The sequence below is a fragment of the Scyliorhinus torazame genome, chromosome 16 (genome assembly GCF_047496885.1).
Source record: "Scyliorhinus torazame isolate Kashiwa2021f chromosome 16, sScyTor2.1, whole genome shotgun sequence".
In the NCBI taxonomy this organism is placed as follows: domain Eukaryota; kingdom Metazoa; phylum Chordata; class Chondrichthyes; order Carcharhiniformes; family Scyliorhinidae; genus Scyliorhinus; species Scyliorhinus torazame.
In genome coordinates this window covers 159687609-159707478 of record NC_092722.1, presented here as the reverse complement: position 1 = coordinate 159707478, position 19870 = coordinate 159687609, and the positions used below count along the sequence as shown (strand labels likewise).

At 47.5% G+C, this 19870-nt stretch overlaps 1 protein-coding gene across 2 annotated transcripts in view; it reads left to right on the top strand.

Moving 5' to 3' along the window:
- Positions 1–19870, top strand: part of LOC140393173 (uncharacterized) — a 384488-nt gene that overhangs the window by 330713 nt on the left and 33905 nt on the right. For both annotated transcript variants that reach the window (XM_072479311.1, XM_072479313.1), the window contains 3 exons: positions 11598–11654; positions 17260–17412; positions 17738–17814. In XM_072479311.1, the coding sequence (XP_072335412.1) occupies positions 11598–11654; positions 17260–17412; positions 17738–17814 (287 nt within the window). The remainder of the gene's footprint in view (positions 1–11597; positions 11655–17259; positions 17413–17737; positions 17815–19870) is intronic.

Genomic DNA, 19870 nt, shown 5'->3' with positions numbered 1-19870 from the left:
GCATGTCAAAATTATTTTTCTTTTAAATCACTTAAGATTAGAAGTTCTGAATTTCACCTTGTTGACTGCATGTTTGAAATAATTCTTACCTTTTGTTCCCCTGACGGATTGTAGTCTATTTTTTCTTGCGCTTCATGCCACAGGGTTGGCAATGTGGCTTTGCATGCACAATTATAATAACAACAAGCCTCGGGGGTGAAATGAAAACCTTCATTACTTTATTTACTTTGCTCAATTCCCTAACTCCCTCCTAAACTTTGGGAAGTGGCAGAATAAACAATTCGCAAAAATAATGGCTTGCAGAATTTGGTAATAACATCAGAGGATGTTGAAAATATTCAGCAGGCAAGGCAGCATCTGTGGACAGGAAACAAGTTAACATTGGATCCCTGACCTTTCGTTTCAAACTGGAAAGAGTTTAGGAATGCAACAGGTTTTAAGCAAGTGTGGAGAGGCAGGTAAAGGTGGGAGGTGGAGAAAGGACAAAAAGGAAAGGTTTGTGATAGCTTGGGAGGCAGGAGAGCCCAGTTGACAAAACAGACAAATGTTCAAGGCCAAACAGGATGGTAATGGCACACGTCGAGAGGAGATCTACATAGAAACATTATCAACAGCTGCTGTCCAAAACAGTGTTTTTGAAACTTTTGTTCCCGAGACCCACTTCTGCCAACTGGCCAACCTCCGGGACCCACGCTGGCCAACCTTCGCGACACACGCCATGTTCGTTTACCTTTTAATGCGGAAGGGGAACCTGCTTTGTCCTCACAATCTCTCTTTAATCTTGTTCAAAGGTGCAGAGGGCAATATGAATTTTAACCAGTTCCTCTGCACCATCTTCATCTTGATGAAAGCGGAAAATCCAACCTCGCACATGTAGATTGTTCTGAAGTGCAATAGCAACAAAATGTGTGTTTTACTCAGCACTGGATACTCCTGGGAGATGCTATTCCAGAATGCTGACAGCCTAATGAGCTTTTGTCGTGTTTTTAATGTGGTATTGCAGGTAAGCTGCAGACGCGTAGTATTTAATTTGGAGTCAGCTCTAAGTTAATAACTGACTCTGGGTCTCAACCTCAAACGGAATTTTTCACACAACTGCTCTTTCAAATTCTGAAACTTCTCCCCTGCATATAACACACAGGGTCTTTGCCTCTTATTTGCATTGTTACAGTTGACAAAACCATACCTCAAGAAGTCACCTTTATACTTCTTTGTACTGAGTTAATTTTATTTTTTCGGGGCTGTTTACTAGATAGAGGCCCTGGAGCTCTAACACTACCGCTGCTCTGTCCTGCCCTAGACTCTCCCGAGCAACTCTCTCCAGCAGATTCTGTTGTGAGAGCCTGTCCAATAGGTAATCTGCCTGTTTGAATCTCTGCCCGTCTCATACTTTTAGGATCTTCACAGTTCACTTGCATTCCTTGCCAGCAGCTGCAAATCGAAGCAACTCTGCTCCTTGCTTTTGTGCCAAAAACAAGCACCTGGACACCTCTTCATGTCAATTCTATGTGCAGGGTGCATGACCTGCTCTCTGCTGCCTCTTCTGGCCGGAAGACTCCAGATAGCCTAACGTATCTCCATTTAAAAGGTGGCAGCGGCCACAGTTCTCGATGTAAAAGTCAGCAGCAGCTCTTGGGTGCTTCCTCCACAATCGGGACCACTGAGGGAATGGCAGGGCCTATCGCTCTGCGACCATCCTGACACCCGCCCGTGACCTGCCCACGGGTCACAAGTCAGACTTTGAAAAACCATGGTCTAGTAGCTGTGGAGTACCTCAAGTAGAGAGGAGATGATATTTCTTGAGTTAACATTGATCTTCATCAGAAAACTGTAGGAGGCCAAAGACAGAACGGTTAGAGTTGGACTGGGATGGAGAATTAAAATGAAAGCTCAGGGTCATGCATACAAACTAAACAGGAGTTAGTTTGATTTTGCAAAATAGCAATAAGAGGTATCATAGACAATACTGCAATATACAGGACATCATCTGTAATCTTGTCAAACCGAGAGCATCTTGTATCTTAATGGGCTCAGAACAGTGGATGAGCTGGGAACAATGCTCCCTGAGATATATTCCTGGCATCCTTTGAAGTTCAAAATTGGAATGCAAAGATCATCAAGGTATCTCTCATCATACAGCTACAACTCACTGGAAACTTGGATGATCCCTATCTCATTCAATGGGCGGTGTTTTGAGCCCGCATTAGCCATCAGCGAGAACGGCGACATGGGCGCAATATCTCGTGAGAGTCGGGAAATGCAATTCTTGCTGGCAAAATCACGTTTCCCGATTTTCCACGCTCTTCACCAATGGCGTAATGACGTTCCCCAGGAAGGGGGGACTTTTACAACAGCTGCATAAAAGCGAGAACCTGGTGACCTCGCCTCCAAAGGGGATATCGGAGGTCAGCGTTCAGGTTGCCATCACCCGCCAGGGTGCAAAATGGAGAGGGAGCACTGGTGAGGATGCAGGGGTGACCCAGGCAAGAGGAATTAGGGTCTTGGGAGTGGGGGGGGGGGGGAATGAGTGCGGAGTATGCACGTTCTCCCCATGTCTGCGTGGGCTTCCTTCAGGTGCTCCGGTTTCCTCCCACAGTCCAAAGGTGTGCAGGTAAGGTGAATTGGTCATGCTAAATTGCCCTTAGTGTTCAAAAAGGTTGGGTGGGGTTACTGTGTTATTGGGAGGGTGGAGTTGGGCTTGGCTAGGGTGCTCTTTCCAAGGGCCGGTGCAGACTCGATGGGTTGTATTGCCTCCTCCTGCACTGTAAATTCTATGATTTTATGAGTTGTGTCTCAGCATTTTAACGATGGGGGTTTCTCACAGGACTGAGTGGCCCTTCACTGCTGTGGTACTGCAGGACTGGCGGCCGGTATGTATGGTCCCCCTTGCTGAGCTTGTGGCCATTTCCATGCTGAGGGATTACCCTTCTAGAGTGGCAGCTGGAGGTGGGTGGGATTGGGTGAATTCACAGGATCAGCACAGGGGATGACTGTGAGGCCCCTGGGTAGGATCAGGTGAAATGTCAGGATGCATGGGCAGTGTGGGGTAGTCTGACAAGGGATGTTTAGTAGCTACATGAGGGCAGAATACCCTCACACGGGGAAGGACGAGTGCAGTTAGAATGAACTCCCAACCCTCAGCCTGCAATGTATAACCTCAGAGCATGAGGTGTCTGGAAGGGAAATGGAGGCCAGGCTATCAGGGAGTAAAGTCTGGGTGGTAGGCTGTTCAAGGTGAGGAGGCTTGTTTAATTCAGAGCCTGGGGGAATGGGGGTGCCCTCCAAGAATGAAGGTGACTGCAAACGAACTGAATCATGTGTTCCTTGCCTGCCACAGGGGGAAGTTGCCTAATCAACTCCCTGACCCTTCCTTGATGAATCAGTTGTGCTAATTTGGTCAGTCTTGCCATGCTTGAGTGTGCCACTGATTGGTGCCCAGTGATGATGTTTTAAGTCTCATCTGTGAATTGCTTTTTGTTTAAGGCAGTTTTTGTTTAAGGCACTGTCCCTTTAATTTGTCCCTCAGTTTATTTGATTCAGTTTACTTAGTTATTTATGTTGATCAAAATAGTTGGGAACCGAACCCCCAAGCATTGAACACCCACTTCTCTATAGAAAGATGACACATATGTTGCCCCTAATTCAAGGCGGGAGGGCAGCAGAGTTCATCAGTCACCCCGCTCAGGAAATAATGGGTATCAGCGTCTCATTCCCCTGTGAGTTTGGAACGCAGGTTGATTGAACGTCCCCAATCCACACCCTAGGGGCGAAGGGGAGGTGGGCTCTCAAGGGTGGAGGTGCTTCTGCGAGGGGGGATTGTGGGTGATTTGCCATGTGTGACAGAGGAGAGAGTGAGGCTCCTTGGAAAGGCGCTTGCATAGGGGCTGGTGCATGGATGAGAGATCTCTGTGGAGGTGTGAGGGGTGTGTTAGGTGATGGTGTGAGAGATGTTACACTTACCTGGCTCCAGAAGGAAGGTCATTCATTTCCTTATGACAGCAACCTTGTCCTCTTTTGGAGTGAGCTGGCGCTGCCAATGGTGGCCACAGCCTCCCAGGTGGGGGTTGGTCACTTTGCTCCCAGGATGCCCGATGGATAGAAGGTCTCCTGATTTTGTTGGACCCCATCCAGAAGTTTGCTGAAGGCTCTCTCGGTGAAGCATGTTGCAGTCTTTATGGCAGTAACCACCTCCCCCGCTCCCCCCCCCCCCCCCCCCCCCCCTCCAAACCCCCCGGGCCCAAATTGGAACAAGTGCTGGTGGGGGCACTTAAATGGTGAGCCCCACTGATTACAGCCATTAAGTGGTGGAGGGGTGAACGAATCAGAGGCAGGCCATCACCAGTGTGCTGTGAAACCCTGATAAAAAGTTTTTGTGAAAGATGCTGAATATAGGGCGACAGTTCCCGCCGAGGACACCAGGAGGGTTCCCTCCGGTTTTCTCACCGGCAGCAACACTTTGGAAAAACTATTGCAAAATTCCACCCAACATACTAATAATTATGTAGGCAGCTAACAGAGAATATTTCTAAAAGCGCCTATTTAATCACCCAAAACTGCCCACTGCCTAACTAAAAGCAACATTTAATACTCAAGTTATGAGGAGTCACTGGAAGCTCCAGGTAGTGAAGTCAGTAGATTAACAAAGTTATAATGAAAATATTGGTGTTTTATTAATAAATCCCTAAACTCCTGCCTTAGTTTATCTGGGGGTCCTGGTGTGAATCAAAATATAAAGCAACATGCCAGTTTCCAGAATGAGGCAATTTGCTTTTGATCTGAAATGTGGGGCGAAATTCTCCCGAAACGGCGCGATGTCCGCCGACTGGCGCCCAAAACGGCGCCAATCAAACGGGCATCGCGCCGCCCCAAAGGTGCGGAATGCTCCGCATCTTTGGATGCCGAGCCCCAACATTGAGGGGCTAGGCCGACGCCGGAGGAATTTCCGCCCCGCCAGCTGGCGGAAACGGCCTTTGTTGCCCCGCCAGCTGGCGCGGAAATGACATGTCGGGGCGGCGCATGCGCGGGAGTGTCAGCAGCCGCTGAAAGTTTCCCGCGCATGCGCAGTGGAGGGAGTCTCTTCCGCCTCCGCCATGGTGGAGACCGTGGCGGAGGCGGAAGGGAAAGAGTGCCCCCACGGCACAGGCCCGCCCACGGATCGGTGGGCCCCGATCGCAGGCCAGGCCACCGTGGGGGCACCCCCCGGGGTCAGATCGCCCCGCGCCCCCCCCCAGGACCCCGGAGCCCGCCCACGCCGCCTTGTCCCGCCGGTAAATAGGTGCTTTAATTTACGCCGGCGGGACAGGCAATTTATCGGCGGGACTGCCGGAGAATCGAGCGGGGGGGCCCGCCAACCGGCTCGGCACGATTCCCGCCCCCGCCGAATCTCCGGTGCCGGAGACTTCGGCAACCGGCGGGGGCGGGATTCACGGCAGCCCCCGGCGATTCTCCGACCCGGCGGGGGGTGTCAGAGAATGACTCCCCCGATATAACGTCCTACTCACCGCACATTTGTAAGGGACAATGGACAGAAAATTAGTCCACTTTGGGCGTGAGGCCGTTTGATCCTTGACCAGAACACATCTGTTACCTTGGAAGTAGGCAGCATGCAAACTTGTGTCCTTGCCTCACCTATCTGATAGTGCTGTTGATCCAAGTGGAGTACATGGTGTTGGCTGCCTAAGAGCTCAGCAGGGAGTCGAGCAGTTTTGCAGAGAGCAATGTACTTCCCTTAAAGCTGGTTGAGCACAAGGGAGATGCAGCCAGCTACCTGTACTGACACTGGCTACATGGAATGGTAGCACACATGGAGCGCTCAGGAAAAGTGAGGACTCCAAGGGTCAGAGATGCAGTGATGGAGACATTAGTTATGGAATCTGAAAAGGAAGAGATTTCCGTGAAGGGCCAGGAAGCCCTGAGGAATCTGAAAAAGGAAAGGGGAGCCAGTGGCCAGGGAGGTCAATTCTAAGAGCCTGGTGACACGAGATTGAACGGCTTCACATGGGTGACCAAGTTCAGTGGATGTGGCTTCACATGACATATCCTACCCTCTGCTTCACCAACCTCTCACACTGCTCAATTGCCCATAATTGTTTGGAGCAGAGTAGACTGGTGGGGGATAAGAATGCCTAGAAACTGGTGAGGGACAAGGATGCATACGCCTCCTGAGCTTCACTGAGATTCTCTGTATCGTGTAGCAGGCTGCAGCATAGTCTTTGGTATTCAGTCTCACTAAGAACATTAAGGATGACAGAATTTTACTGCCTTATCTCCCATCTCAATTCCCAGCTCACCCTATCCTGGCATACGGCATGATGAGCAAGTTGCTGATGGTGTAACCATGGACCTCTTGCTTTCCAATCAACCTCTCTCCCTTCATATCAACTTTCTCCTTTCTGATTTCCTGCTTTTGGAAACCCAAGAGACCCAGACATCGTGCACCATGAGAGCAACAGGACAGCACTGATTAATGATTTTACCTGATCTAACTATCACAGGCACAAGCTCAGATGTGAGCACTACACCTAAGAGGCTGGTGTAGAGTTGGGATTAGCATTTGTTGAGTCACTGGCCATGAGTGAGTTACAGCCAGGTGATGGAAAAAGTTTACCATGTCACTGCAGGGTGAGGTTGCAGATGGGTCCTGGGGGGGTTCGGTAAGGATCTCAATGAGGTGGGGTGCAGGATAATGCTGATGATGCATACCAAGACACAGAATGCACTGGCTAGGCTGCCAGATAGCCTCCTGCCACTGTCAAGGAGCATGGACGATTTTTACCCCAACTTAGTAGAAGGTATTACACTGAACCTGCCCTCTCTGCACCTTCTGCTCCATCTCCATGTCATGTTGCAGACCCAGAGGTACTGTGACCATAGCCCACATTGAAGACTTACTGCGGGCAGGTCAGAAAACATCCTGCTATCCTTGTGAGGATGCAACAATGCTCCTTGCCAAATCCAGGAACTGGCCACAATTCCTCCAATTAGTGCAGTAACTTCCAGAGATGTTGCAAGAGCAGAATGTATCCTAAATTACCTATTTGTGCACAGTGGCACAATGGTTAGCACAGTGGTCACAGCTCCAGGACCCAGGTTCGATTCCGACCTTGGGTGACTGACCAAAAAAGGTTAGGAGGGGTTATTGGGTTATGGGGATAGGGTGGAAGTGAGGGCTTAAGTGAGTCGGTGCAGACTCAATGGGCCGAATAGCCTCCACTGCACTGTATGTTCTATGTTATCGATGTCTATGTCTAGTCCAAAGATTAGGTGGACTTGCCATGCTAAATTGCCCCTGAGTGCCAAAGGTTAGGTGGGGGATAGGGTGAGGGAGTGGGCCTGGGTAGGGTGCTCTTTCAGAGGGTCCGTGCAGGCTCAATGGGCTGAATAGCCTCCTTCTGCACCGTAGGGTTTCTGTGATTCTACCCTGCAGGTTGCCTGCGTGACCCTTTGAAAAATTCTCTTGATGGGTGCCTCTTGCAGCTGAACACAGGGGGCGGGATTCTCCACGAACCGGCGGGGTGGGCCACTCCTGCGCCGAGGAGTGGCGTGAACCATTCTGGCGTCGGGCCGCCCCAAAGGTACGGAATCCTCCGCATCTTCAGAGGCGAGGCTGGCGCCGGAGTGGTCTGCGCCATGCCAACCGGCGCGGAAGGGGCTTGGCGCCATGCCAACCGGCGCCGAAGGGCCTCCGCCAGCCAGCGCGTGTTGGCGCATACGCGGGAACTCCAGCGTGTGCTGGCATCATCGCTGTGCATGTGCAGGGGGGTTCATCTCCGCGCCAGCTATCATGGACTGTTACAGCGGCTGGCGCAGAGGAATAGAGTGCCCCCACGGCACAGGCCCGCCCGCGGACCGGAGGGCCCCGAACGCCGACCAGATCACCATGGGGGCACCCCCCAGGGCCAGACCCCCCTGCGCCCCCCCCCCCCCCCCCCCCCCGAGGACACCGGAGGTTGCTCTCAGAACCAGGTCCCGCCGGTAAGTATCCGTTGTAATTTACGCTGGCGGGACCGGCCGAAAACGGGCCACTCGGCCCATTGTGAGCCGGAGAATCGCCGGGGAGGCCGCTGCTAACGGCCGCCGACCGGTGCGGCACGATTCCTGCCTCCGCCAAATCCCCGGTGCCGGAGAATTCGGCAGCCGGCGGGGGCGGGATTCACGCCGCCCCCCTGGCGATTCTCCGACCCGGCGGGGGGCCTGAGGATCCCTCCCAGGTTGTTTGGATAGTGACAAGTGAATATGTTAAATGCATTTACATGGCTCAAGTTTGTAAATGGTCCATCTAATAAGCTGGTGCGTCTGTTTGCTGTCGTGACAAGATGTGGGGAACAGGGGACACCCATGTGAACACCCTTCACCGCATCGGGTACCACTTGGGTCGCACTGAATGCAGCTGGAGATGAAAAGCATCACACTTGAGTGGCTCCAGCTTCTGTTGTGCCGCCTCCAACTAGGCTATGGATCAAATTTGAGTCTATCGGCTCAAGCAGGTGACAAAAATCGTTCATGGACTCAAAAGATTGGTGTATTAATGTTCCCAACATTTAAGAAGAAATATATTTGATGCCTTTTTCTGTGATGCAACATAATTACTGCAGAATGTTCCAATATTCTGGAGTACTCTTAACACCTTTTCCTCAGGGCAAGGCATTGTAACGTTACGAGAAGCTACTTGATGAAATGGAGCAGTGCTTATTATCTTGTGGTTAAGAAGTCCATTTGTCACACCAAACTCTGGCAATTTGTCACGAATGAACAATGGAAACATAGGGATGGATTTACCAACTGGTGACGCCGGCGGGATATTCCGGTCCCACACCGACGCACGGGTTTCCCGGGAAATCCGTTGACAATGGCGAGGATGGTAAATCTCGCTGGTGGGCCACCTCCGCTGCTGAAAAACACGTGGCTGGTTGGTCAGTAAGTCCTGTCTAGGATTGTCAAGCATGGTAAATTTATAACTGAATTTGCGCTGCCATGTTTCATAGGAACATACGAGCATGTGACGTTAGAGCAGAAATAAGCCATTTGGCCCCTCAAGCCTGCTCCGCTATTCAATAAGATCATAGCTCGTGTGTTTATGTTGAGTTCCACATTCCCATCTACCCCTGATAACATTGGATTCCCCTGCTTAGCAAGAATCTATCTACCTCTGCCTCAAGAATAATCAGTGGGCGAGATTCTTCGGCCGAGCCGGCTACAAGGTCACCACGAACGAGACGGGGCCGTGTAAAGGTGCTTTGACCTCGGGCGGGAATTTCTGGTTGCCGGGCCGGTGCGGCCACAAAATCCCGCCCAGTGTCCCCAATTCCTTTTTTGAAATAAATTTAGAGTACCCAATTTTTTTCGTAATTAAGGGGCAATCTGGCGTGGCCAATCCACCTATGCTGCACATCTTTGGGTTGTGGAGTTGAGTCCCACGCAGACACGGGGAGAATGTGCAAACTCCACACGGACAGTGACCCGGGTCCTTGCCACTGTAAGGCAGCAGTGCTAACCACTGAGCCACCGTGCCCTTAGTGTCACCAATTCTACCACCTTCTGAGGTGAAGAGTTCCAAAGTCACACAACTCATTGGGAGAGAAAAATTCTCTTCATCTCTGTCCTATAAGGGCCACCCCTAATTTTAAAACAGTGCCCCTAGTTCTGGACTCACATAGAAGAGGAAACATCCTTTCTATGTCCACCTTGTCAATATCATTCAGGATCTTATATATTTCAATGAAGTCACCCCTCACTCTTCTAAAGCCTAGCTTTTCCAAACTATGCTCAGATGAAAACCCGCTCATTCCATATATCTATCAAGTAAACCTCCACTGAACAGCCTCCAACGCATTTACATTCTTCCTTAAATAAGGAGACCAAAACTGCACACAGAACAGAATTGAGATGCGGTCTCACCAATGCCTTGTGTAACTGAATTATAACATCCATATTTTTGTGTTGCCTTTTTATTCCTCTGGAGAAAGTTACTATGTAGTATGCAGGTGCAGCAGGTAATAAGGAAGGTAAATGGAATTTTGGCTTTCATTGCTAATGGAATCGAGTATGAAAGTAGGGAGGTGTTGTTGCTACCCTAGAGGGCATTGGTGAGTCCGCACCTGGGGTACTGCACACAATTTTGATCTCCTTACTTGAGGCAGTTCAGAGAAGGCTCACTAGATTGATTCCAGGGATGAAGGACTTGTTTTATGAAGAATGATTGAGCAAATTAGGCCTATACTCACTGGAGTTTAGAAGAATGAGAAGATATCTAATTGAGGTTTAGAAAATACTAAAGGGGATTGACAGCTTAGACATAGAGCAGATGTTTCCCCTCATTGGGCATTGTAGAATGAGAGGCATAGTTTTAGGCTAAGGGGTGGCAGATTTAAAACAGAAATACAGAAATGAGGAGGAATTACTTCACTTAAAGGGTTGTGAATCTATGGAACTCTCTAACCCAGAGTGCAGTGGATGCTGGAACACTAAATACATTTAAGGAAGAGATAGATAGGTTTTTAATTAGAGGAGGGACGAAGGGTTATGGGGAGTGGACAGGGAGGTGGAGATGAGATCAGCCATGATCGTATTGAATGGCACAGCAGGCTTGAGGGGTCGAATGGCCTACTCCTGCTCCTCCTAGTTCTTATGTTCAAGTCCTCTTGTAATAAAGGATAGCATTGCATTAGCCTTCTTGATTACTTGCTGTACCTTCATAGTTTTTTGTGACTCATGCATGAGAACACCTAGATCTCTCTGCTGAAGACAGAATCACAATAATTGTTCATTTCACCTTTAACATCTACCATTAATAGAAATTTACCTGTCATTAAAAAATGTCTGTTGCTTTCAGGAACACTTAAATACGTCAAGTGAAAAAGACTTGAAACCTGAAATTGCTTTTCTTGCCATTTGGTGTCATATTTGAATATTTTTCATAATTTTAGGTTTTCAAAGATTAAAATTTTATAACAATTGAAGCCGCGATGCTGCATTAATTAATTGCGTTATGGTTAGTCTCAGAGGTTTATATTATGGAGTTGGAACCAAGTAATTGCAGGACCTGGTATGGGATGTTTAATTAACAATGGGTTGGATTCTCCGACCGTGCCCACTGCAAGATTGCCACGGACGGGCAATGTAAAGGACCGTTGACCTCGGGCGGGAATTTTCGGTCGGCGGGCGGGCGCACTTGAAGAATCCCACCCATAGAACCAGATCATTAAATCTGTGATCGACATATGCCAATATCGTGTATAAGAAATCTAATGATCAATTGTTCCTTTTCATGCCAAATTAAGAACTCACTATTGGAGGTAATTGGGCCTCTTGTGTTGTCAGTTTTAGTGTCACTTATCCTTTTTTAAATGATATGGTAACGGGTTAAAATTCAAAATTCTCTAGATGAATTTACGTTTGCGGTAGTCATAGCATTTTGTTTTAAAAAATCACCTCATCGTGCAGCAGAAATTGATGCTTTCCTTCTCCGACTGGCTAACACATGATTTAGGATAAAATGTAGATGAATGGCTGAGTTACGGTTATTATCCGGGTTTGTTGAAGGTTTAAGTTATCATGTCACCTTCTTCAGTTTCTTTCACTTGTCTGCATGCTCACAGATCAGAGGGAGGAGTACAGCCCGAAGACAACGGGCCAATTTTGGTTCATACTTACAAGTAAGAGTTAGATTAGGACCTTTCCCCAATATTAATAATCTGTTTTATACATTGTACAATAATATCACCATCAATACTTACAGCATTTGGAAGTAACAATATCTGTTTTGTTATACAAACTGAATGTAGTAAAATTGTTTGAATTTTAATAATGGCTACTTCATCTGGAAGTCCAGAACAGATTAAAGCTAAATATTTCTCAAGAAGCACTTTAGGTCCAAAGTATTAACTAGCTGAACTTTTTCTCGAACAAAGTAGCTTGTAGCAGTTCTACTAAGATGCAGACATTATTTTTAGTTGTGATGCCATTGTCATTTGGCTCAATTTGCAACTAGAACTGTCAATATGGCGTCTTCTGATAGTTTGAATTAACTTGCTGAACATGTCCAAAATTGGATACCTTTGAGAGTTTGGCCTGGATGTTAATCATTGCGTAAACAATCGAAAAAGCTAAAATTCGGAAATCCCACCCCTGAATATGGCACGTTCCATTTTTATGGGGCCGGCAATGGTCCCTGGCTGGGATTTGTGCTCGCGTGTTTCACGGAGACAGTTGCCTATTCATGTCTTACGTTTAGTGACCCAGGTGTCTAAACCCAATTTGTGCAGATTAGACCTGATAGAAGCAGGTCTGAACTTTGTGGAATCCTTTGGAGAGGAGGGTTCCTCTTCGGATATAATCCCAGGATATCCTTAGGGCAGGCCAGGTGCCCTTTGTGGGAGGTCAAGTGCCCTTTGGGAATGCTAATGTACCCCTTGAGATTGTTAAAGTAGACATCAATGTGTGTTATAAAGTGCATAAACTCAATGATTATCAAGTTCATTGGAACGTCAAAATGAACCGTCTGAATTAACTGTCAAGAGTCTCAAAATTAATTGTCAAGCTGTTAAGACATTTAAAACACCCATCCTTTAAATACTTGAAAAACATGTTTTAAAAAAAAATGCTTGCCATTTTACTCTTTTGATATACGTCTCAGGACTACCATTACTAGATTAGTGCTGCATAACTGATTTCACAAGCTTTCATTATCACATTTGGGTAACTTCCATTTTACAGTTTAATGAACAGCTCCAAGTAGTTATCGACTCTTTGAAGTGGGACTATGAATTCCGATGTCTGTTTTTATAAGGCAGTAAGCACCTGAAATGAATTATACGGATGTAGCTGAAGGAATGTAAATGCAGCAAATGGGTTTTAATGAAGGAGAGTTTAGAAAAAATAAAGTCTGCGGGGGGGGGGGGAGGGGGGGGGGGGGGGGATCCAAGCCTTTAATTTTAATTTTCAAAGGACAGTGCCTAATGCAGAAATAAAGCTCTACTTGGAAAAATAAATCACAGACCACTTTTATTGGTACAAAGGATTCATTGGGTGTTATACTTTGTGTATTTTAAATAATTACACACCTTAACATTTATAGATTCTTAAAAATTGGCAGGCCCTACAACTCAAAAATACATCATTCACTGTCATAGTACTCAAGATGGTAATAATGGAAGACATTCTTTTTATTATTTAGTTTGACTTGTTTTATTTCTTTTTATTCTTACCGTAAAAGTCAAAACCAAAGAAATGTAAAGGTACTTGACTTCAGAATGACACCTTTAACTTGTTCTTGCATTGAATTTCCAAACTATTTTAATTAATTATAGGAAGAGTACTTGATGAAATTGTGACTGAGTTCATATTCCTCTTTCTTTTTCTGTTGTGGAGTGATACGTATTTGAGTCTATTAATTTCTTCCTCCTCACCCTTCATGCCGACTTCTCATGTTGTTACAATAATGTTCCATCCAGGAAACAAAAACAACTTTGCATTACATAAGCATTTCTAATCATGGCATCACTTTTGTATCCCTACTTGTAATCCTTGTCAGAAAACAGGGGCACAATTTTCTAACCGTGTTGCTTCACACCAATCCCAATATTCCTGGTGAATAGTGGGAGAGTCCAAAACGGGATTCGCGCTGGGCGCCAAACCGTTCGCGATTCTCCCGACCCATGGCATCCAACGTGATCTGGATCATGTCCTCGCTGGGCCTGATCCAGAACAGCATATTTAAATGAGTCTTTAAACTGAACCTAGCACCCTGTCATTGCCAACCTGGCAGTGGAGTGGTGCCATGTTGGCACTGCCCATGTGCCAGGTTGTCACTGCCCAGGCACCAGGGGAAGTTCCAAGGTTCCAGGCAGCTTGCCAAGGCGTGGGGTCTGAAGGAGCCATGGCCATGAATGGAGAGGGGGATGTTGAAGGGAGCGCACAAAGTGGGGTCCTGAAGGGGAGAGGCTTGAAGGGGTGTATCAAGTTGGGGACGTGAAGGGGGCGGGGGGGGGTATGAAGAGTGGGGGGTATGAAGGATTGGTGTGAAGGGGGTGATGGGGAGGCTATGAAGGGTGGGGATGAAGGGGGCTAAAAGAGGGTGGTCTCATAGATGGGGGCCATCAGTGACCCAATGTGGAGTATACTCATTTGGGAGGTGCAGAGGGCGATACCCTGATGTCAATGAGAACGGATGGGGGTGGGGTTGAGTCCCCCTCATGCCTGGATGGAGTTGGGGAGGGGTCACGCGGACATTTAGCGATCGGGGAGGTTGCCCTCCGAGGGTGAGGGTTGGAGGTGTTGCCCATGTCTGCGGGGGGCGGGGGGGGGGGAGGAGGGTCGTGATGGGTGGGGGATGTGGCTTTACTTTAGACCTGGAACCCTTGAAAAAGGGCACCCCGATCTCTGAGGAGCTTGTCTCGTCGGTGTCCTTAGTTCCCCCACTCCCGAAAAAAGTGTGGGGTTTTCAGTGAGAATGTCCGAGCTCCAAAAAATGACAATGGGTGGGATTTACCATGCAACCCGCCGTGAGTTTTCTGACGGAGGAGGCGGCCCGCAAGCGGGATTTTGTGGTCCCGCCATTGTCAATGGGATTTCCCGTTGACTGCACCCCTCGTCACAGGGAGACCCATGCGCCATCGGGACTGGAATATCCCGCTGCCGTGAACAGCCGGTAAATCCCACCCTACGTGTGGGTGCATTGTGATCTGGATCGTGCCCTTATTCTTGGCGGAAATCAACCTGCAATTCCCGCCCAAAATGACACAGTCCTTTTTAGGGATAATTTCACCATCGATTTAGTACACAATATGTAGCAGAGATGGATAGAGAATCCATTTTCTTCCACAATTTTTACCATTTTCCATTTCATTTCTAATTCAGTTATTGCATGTAGCTACTGTTTCTTGGCTTTCTAAACCAATGTTGAAGTAAAATATAAAGCACTGTTTTAAAATGAAACTGTTTTCTTTTGTTGTTCTGTGTCTGACTTTGTAAAACTAGAAATTGTCTTTTGGTATTGTCTCGTGCCTGTACTAACTTGGATTTATTATTTATCTTGTTTGCAATCCTTTTATTTCTTCAAAATTGTGAATGACATGCTTGGCTTCAAAAACATATCAGCTTTGTTTTATTTCACAGATCTTCAGTTCAGAAAAAATAACTTAAAGACCAATGGCATGTTTACATGCTATCCAAAATTGCACTTACACTAAGTTACAAAGAGTCATTTATGGCACAATGTGTGGCCATTCGGGCCAACAAGTATAGGCTGGTTCGCTGTAGACCAATCCAGACAGTCTCATTCCCTTGCTCTATCCAGCTGGTTTATTTCCTTCAACGGTGGCACGGCGACACTGCTGCTTCACAGCGCCAGGAACCCAGGTTTGATTCCGGCCTTGGGTACATGTCTGCGTTGAGTTTGCACATTCTCTCCGTGTCTACATGGGTTTCCTCTGGGTGCTCCGGTTTCCTCCCACAGTCCAAAGATGTGCAGGTTAGGTGGATTGGCCACACTAAATTGCCCCTTGGTGTCCAAAGATTAGGTGGGGTCACAGGGATAAGGTGGGGGAGTGAGCCTAGGTAGGGTGCTCTTTCAGAGGGTCAGTGCAGACTCAATTGGCCAAATGGCTTCCTTCTGCAGGGATTTAATGATTCTTACTGTCCACTTATTTTTTAAATCATTGGTCGCCTCTGCTTCCGCCACTCATGGCACGAGTACCAGGTCATTACCATTCCATGCATAAAAAGATTTTTCCTCACAAACTCCTCTCCCGCACCCCACCAACCCCACTGTATCACTTGCTCAAAATCTTAAATCTGTGCCCCTTCGCCCTGGTACTATCAGATAATGGGACCAGTTTTACTTAGCCTATCTTATCCAAATCTGTCATATCCTTATACTCCTCTATCAAATCCTCTCGATCTCCTTTTCTCCAAGAAAGCAACACCAGCTTCTTCAACCTATCAGTTGTAGCTAAAATCTCCCATCCCTCTAACCATGCTGGTAAGTCTCCTCTGCACCCTCTCCAGCATTCACCGAACCGGATGCAATAAGAACATAAGAACTAGGAGCAGGAGTAGGCCACCTGGCCCCTCGAGCCTGCTCCACCATTCAATGAGATCATGGCTGATCTTTTGTGGACTCAGCTCCACTTTCCAGCCCGAACACCATAACCCTTAATCCCTTTATTCTTCAAAAACTATCTATCTTTATCTTAAAAACATTTAATGAAGGAGCCTCTACTGCTTCACTGGGCAAGGAATTCCATAGATTCACAACCCTTTGGGTGAAGAAGTTCCTCCTAAACTCAGTCCTAAATCTACTTCCCCTTATTTTGAGGCTATGCCCCCTAGTTCTGCTTTCACCCGCCAGTGGAAACAACCTGCCCGCATCTATACCCTTCATAATCTTATATGTTTCTATAAGATCCCCCCTCATCCTTCTAAATTCCAACGAGTACAGTCCCAGTCTACTCAACCTCTCCTCGTAATCCAACCCCTTCAGCTCTGGGATTTAGCAGTGCCCTAACTAGAGCTCTATACAGCATTCGTATAACTTCATAAATGTTACATAAATGTAATTTATAACAGCAAAACATTTATGTTTCTGTGCAGTTCTCAAGATTCGCAGCCAAAGTAGAAAGCAGAAATTCCCATCTTCCCAGCCGTTGTATAAGAGAGGTTTAGCAATATATGTTTGGTACTGAAAGAGTCTAACACTTTGCAGCTGACTCTCAGTTAATGAGTAACGTGATTACTAAGCTAAATTCCATCACAATTGCAAAATGGTTATGTGCCACACTGCTTTCAGTCACTCCTGCTCAATAGAATAAACAACATCCTGTCAATACTTATCAGTAACTATTGCTCTACCGCTGTCAATTCAGCAGCAATCATTTGACATCTCAACATCTGCCTAAACTGTTGCATTTTAGAGGAATGAAAAGTGAACTATTCTATATTTAGAGTTGGGAAATAGGATCCAAGGTTATTTTGGATTAAATTGAAATTTACCCTCTTCCGACTACTTAACTTTTGACAGGCCATTATGCATTGCCCATCATGCTTTATACCACTAATGTCATGCAAAAGAGTATAGCAACAAAATCAGATTGGCACTTTGACCCAAGGTTAACTTAAACCTGGTGATTAACTTAAGTTTAACAGTGTGTTCTGGAAATTTGACCTTGCCAGACAGTCTTGTTTCTCCATAGTTTCTAAGCCAGAGGTGCTAGATGCTTGTCAAGTAAATTGATTTTAGCTTTTGTGTTTGCATTTTTCCAGCACAGAGACAGTACACCATCAATGGACACACCCATCACAAAGAGTGCACTGTATTCTAGAACTGGTGACAGTGAAATTGATGACACTCAGGTAGATGGACATCACTACAACCAAAGAGACTTGGATTCTGATCTCAGAACAGCTAGGGAGGAGGTAGCTCATTCACCTTGAGGCAATCTGCTGTGAGAGTGTGTGTGTGTCTCTCTGTGTCTCTCTCTCTATATATATATATGCCAGATTGGTTTAGTTTTAAATAACTTTTTAACGAATTAACAAAAGAAAATCTGAATCATTTCCAAACAGTTTTGTCTTGGCTTTGCTTGAAGTATTATTATTTCTTTGTTTGTTTCTTGTCCCTCTTTACCTTGTTTCAATGCAGTTCTGCTAAAATCTCAACTTTCATTTTAACCTAAGCATGGGTTCTGAACCTTCTCTCATGCGGCTCCTCACTGGTGGATGCTTCCTCTCATTGTTTCAGATTGTTACTCAGGAAAGAGAAGCAGCAGACTGGAAGAGGAAATATGATGAAAGTAGACAAGAGGTTGGAGAAATGAGGTAGGTTGACATATGTCTGTGAATCCGATGCTCTGGAAAGTTGACTATAGAAAGGAATGTGTAGGGAATTAAATCGAGCATCTTCTGTAGACAAAGACGGTTAGGCATGTTAACCAGGTTATAATATACTTGAGGGCTTCAAATTATTGTATAAATTTCAGGTACACAGCTAGAGCAAGTTACTGATTGTTTTTTATTAACTGCCATCGTAGCCACCAGATTTCACCTGTGTGTCTATGCTGATGGCAGGACGAGGTATTGTAACTTTACTGAACTAGGATTATAATACAATCTGTTACCAACAGTTAAGTTTTACTGAGAGTAGAACACTATCTTTGGAAGTAATGGGCGTCATTCTCCGACCCCCCCGCTGGGTCGGAGAATCGCTCGGGGCTGGCGTGAATCCCGCCCCTGCCGGTTGCCGAAGTCTCCGGCACCGGAGATTCGGCGGGGGTGGGAATCGCACCGCCCCAGTTGGCGGGCCCCCCCCGCTTGATTCTCCGGCCCGGATGGGCCGAAGTCCCGCCGATAAATTGCCTGTCCAGCCGGCGTGGATTAAACCACCTTTTGAACGGCGGGACAAGGCGGCGTGGGCGGGCTCCGGGGTCCTGGGGGGGGGGGGCGCAGGGCAATCTGGCCCCGGGGGGTGCCCCCACAGTGGCCTGGCCCGCGATCGGGGCCCACCGATCCGCGGGCGGGCCTGTGCCGTGGGGGCACTCTTTCCCTTCCGCCTCCGCCACGGTCTCCACCATGGTGGAGGCGGAAGAGACTCCCTCCACTGCGCATGCGTGGGAAACTGTCAGCGGCCGCTGACGCTCCCGCGCATGCGCCGCCCGGGGATGTCATTTCCGTGCCAGCTGGCGGGGCAACAAAGGCCGTTTCCGCCAGCTGGTGGGGCGGAAATTCCTCCGGTGCCGGCCTAGCCCCTCAATGTTGGGGCTCGGCCCCCAAAGATGCGGAGCATTCCGCACCTTTGGGGCGGCGTGATGCCCGTCTGATTAGCGCCGTTTTGGGCGCCAGTCGGCGGACATCGCGCCGTTTCGGGAGAATTTCGCCCCCGGTCCCTGTATTAAAACAGGGACACAAAATGTCCCTGTCCCTCTATGTCAACATAGTTGAGCTGATACTGTTATGTGCATGAGTAACGTGACCTAGTAGACCCTTATAATCATGTGAAGCTTAAAGAGTTTTTAGGTTTTGTTGCACTGTCATGCCATTCCTGTTACCTTTCAGGAAGATTGACTGGAAAAGCTGGTAAAAGCAAAACCATTATTTACTTCAGTTTACCAATGTTTTGGTCAATTACCGTCCCGATTTCTAATAGTTCAGGTTATTAGTTGAGGGGGACGGATGGCGGGGGCGGGGCGGTTTGGTGGGGGTGGACAGGATTTGCAATGTGGGGGGAGACTACCCTCTGATGGACTTTGGGGGAAAGTTCCTAAAAGTGTTACCCCCTTGGTCCACCGCGATGTCCCCTGTGACAGGGTCACACACCTGGAAATACCTACACCAATTTTCGCCCACGTGAAATGGGGCAATTTGACCAATTTGCATCCTCCTGCTGATGCAGGCTGTGAACCTCGACGCTATGGGGGACCAGAGCTTCGGATATGGTGCCGATGCTGTTTTTTTTGGCTGCATCGGGTCTGCTACTAGCGGCGGAGAATCCAGCCCCTGAAGTGAAGATACATTTCAAAACTTTTTTAAAAATTCATTTATGGGATGTGAGCATCGCTGGCTAGATCAACATTTATTGCCCATCCCTAGTTGCCCTTGAGAAGGTGGTGGTGAGCTGCCTTCTTGAACTGCTGCCGTCCCTGAGGTATAGATGCACCCACAGTGCTTTTAGGGAGGGAATTCCAGGATTGTGAACCAGTGACAGTGAAGGAACGACTATATATTTCCAAGTCAGGATGGTGAGTGACTTGGAGGGGAATCAGGTATCTGCTGCTCTTGTCCTTCTAGATGATAGTGGTTGTGGATTTGGAAGGTGCTGCTTCAAGAACCTTGGAGAATCCCTGCAGTGCAACTTGTAGATGGGACACATTGCTGCTAA